This window comes from Leptonychotes weddellii, chromosome 13 (assembly GCF_054177405.1).
Source record: "Leptonychotes weddellii isolate Sample4059 chromosome 13, ASM5417740v2, whole genome shotgun sequence".
NCBI lineage: Eukaryota > Metazoa > Chordata > Mammalia > Carnivora > Phocidae > Leptonychotes > Leptonychotes weddellii.
In genome coordinates this window covers 62144638-62147010 of record NC_138381.1, presented here as the reverse complement: position 1 = coordinate 62147010, position 2373 = coordinate 62144638, and the positions used below count along the sequence as shown (strand labels likewise).

Sequence of the window (2373 nt, the reverse complement as noted above, 5' to 3'; positions counted from 1 at the left end):
TCTCTGTCTCAAATAAATAAATAAATAAAAATCTTAAAAAAAAAAAGTAAATAAACATCCAAAAGAGTAAAAAAAAAAAAAAAAAAAAGCTGTAAGAGGTATCTTCCTTCATCGACGCAGCTTCTAAGGTGCTGCAGGACCAATATTTAGCACCCAGGCGGGCAGCAGCTCTGACAGGCTTCCGCCGAGTCTGACCGGCTCCCTCTGACTCAGCCCAGATCAGCAGGTCCGTGGTGAAGGGGTGGCACTGGGACAGCAGATTATTCAGATGGAAAAAAGAATTGGATCCCTATGTCACACAGGACCATAAATGAATTTCAGATGTATCAAAGCTGTCTAAATGGGAAAAAATGGGGGGCGCCTGGGTGGCTCAGTTGGTTAAGCATCTGACTCTTGGTTTCGGCTCTGGTCGTGATCTTGGGGTCGTGGGATCCGCCCCTGCATAGGGAATCCTCGCTTGGCAAGGGGCTCTGCTTGAGATACTCTGATTCTCTCTCTCCCTCTCCCTCTGCCCCATCCCCACTCATGCACTCTCTCTCTCTCAAATAAATAAATAAATCTTAAAAAAAAAAAAAAACATCAGGGTAGAAAGGATCTCTTAAATAAGATGCAAAAACTGCAAGCCTTTGAGGAAAAAATTTAATACGACTGTATCAAGATTAAAAGTATCTGTGTGACAGATGGCATCATAAAATGAAAAGCAAAAGGCTTGATAGTGTCAGATGGCAGATTCCAACTTACTGTGTGGTTCTCACTCACAGGGCTTCTGCCGGGAGGGGTATCTCACCCTTGAAGCCATTTGCCACCCTTACCCTCATCCGTTTTGTGTGACCACCCATAATGGGCAAGACCGTGAGCTAGGCCAGGCCCCCAAAGGCTGGGACAGGTATGGGAACTGGTGAGGCAGCTGGCCTGGACCCAGTTGAAGTTATTTTCTCTTTGCTTTTCTACAGAACCTGCCAAAGAGCTGTGGTGAAAGGGATACCTGACGTGGAAGGTACCCTTGGCCCTGGGGCTCAGAGGTACACCTGAAGTCCCGTGTCCTCAGCTTTCCTAGGAGAATGAGGAATGTGCCCCAGCAGAGGGATCCAGAATGCTGGGGGGGGAGGTCATTTGTCGCTTTTTATTCTGGAAGAGGGAGTATGTCAACCGCCATGAGGTGAGCCTGTCTGACATAAATTCAAAACTCCTTGCTATGCCACAGTTCCCTATCACTTCTGTGTCTTATTCCTCACTGCCCGAGAGGTTTCCATGCAGCGCGGCTGGCCTGGGCTACCACAGAAGATAGGTATTTTCTAAATGAACTCAACTCCTCCATTCGAATAAAAGGAAGCTGTTGAACTCTCTTTAGTCTGCGTTTCTCTGGGGTTGTTTTGGGCCCTTACCCCTATTCACAGAACACCTGAGCAGTCAGCCCATGCTCTCTGCTTTTTGTGGGTCCCCTTTTCAAGTCGACTAGCCTTCAAGAAAAGAGGGTGAGGTCTTAAGGCCAGTGACGACTGAGAGCTTCACAGCACTCTATTCGTGTTTGTTGCTAACTCTGATCACGATACATTAAAAAAAATAAGCTTAATTTTTTAGAACATTCTAGATATACAAAGAAAAATTGCAAAGATACAGATGGTTCCCACCCGGCCCACACCCAGTTTTCCTCTTTATTAACATCTTATATTAGTATGGTAACTTTGTTACAATTAATGGAGCTCTGGGGTATTTATTACACTGCGGAGTTTGTCCTGCCCTGAGGCCAGGGAGCTGGGCTTTATACCCCACCCTCTTAGTCAGTCATTGGCCATTAATGAACCACTATCGATGACCAAAGTCCATACTTCGTTCAGATTTCCTTAGTTTTTACCTAATTTTTTTTGAAGATTTTTTATTTATTCATTTGAGACACAGAGATACAGAGGGAGAGCATGAGCAGGGGGAGAGGCAGAGGGAGAGGGAGAAGCTGGCTCCCCACCAAGCAGGGAGCCCGATGTGGGGCTCGATCCCAGGACCCTGGGATCATGACCTGAGCCGAAGGCAGACGCTTAACGACTGAGCCACCCAGGCGCCCCCCTTGCTTATTCTTTTTTTTTTTTTTTAAGGTTTTATTTATTTATTTGACAGAGAGAGAGACAGCGAGAGAGGGAACACAAGCAGGGGGAGTGGGAGAGGGAGAAGCAGGCTTCCCACGGAGCACGGAGCCCAATGTGGGGCTCTATCCCAGGACCCTGGGATCATGACCTGAGCCAAAGGCAGACGCTTAACCGACTGAGCCACCCAGGCGCCCCCCCTAATGTTCTTTTTCTGCTCTAGGATTCTATATGGGGTACTGTATTACAGTTAGTTGTCGGGTCTCCTGGGGCTCCTCTTGGCAGGGACAGTTTC

General features: G+C 47.2%; 1 protein-coding gene across 3 annotated transcripts in view; it reads left to right on the top strand.

Moving 5' to 3' along the window:
* The window catches only part of CCDC117 (coiled-coil domain containing 117), a 50266-nt gene extending 48920 nt beyond the window's left edge, over positions 1–1346 (top strand). For all 3 annotated transcript variants that reach the window (XR_014139745.1, XR_014139744.1, XM_081801912.1), the window contains one exon: positions 954–1346. Coding sequence is in view for 1 of the 3 variants with exons in the window: in XM_081801912.1 (XP_081658038.1) it covers positions 954–1032 (79 nt within the window). In the remaining 2 variants the exon portion in view is untranslated. The remainder of the gene's footprint in view (positions 1–953) is intronic.
* Positions 1347–2373: the final 1027 nt, after the last annotated feature.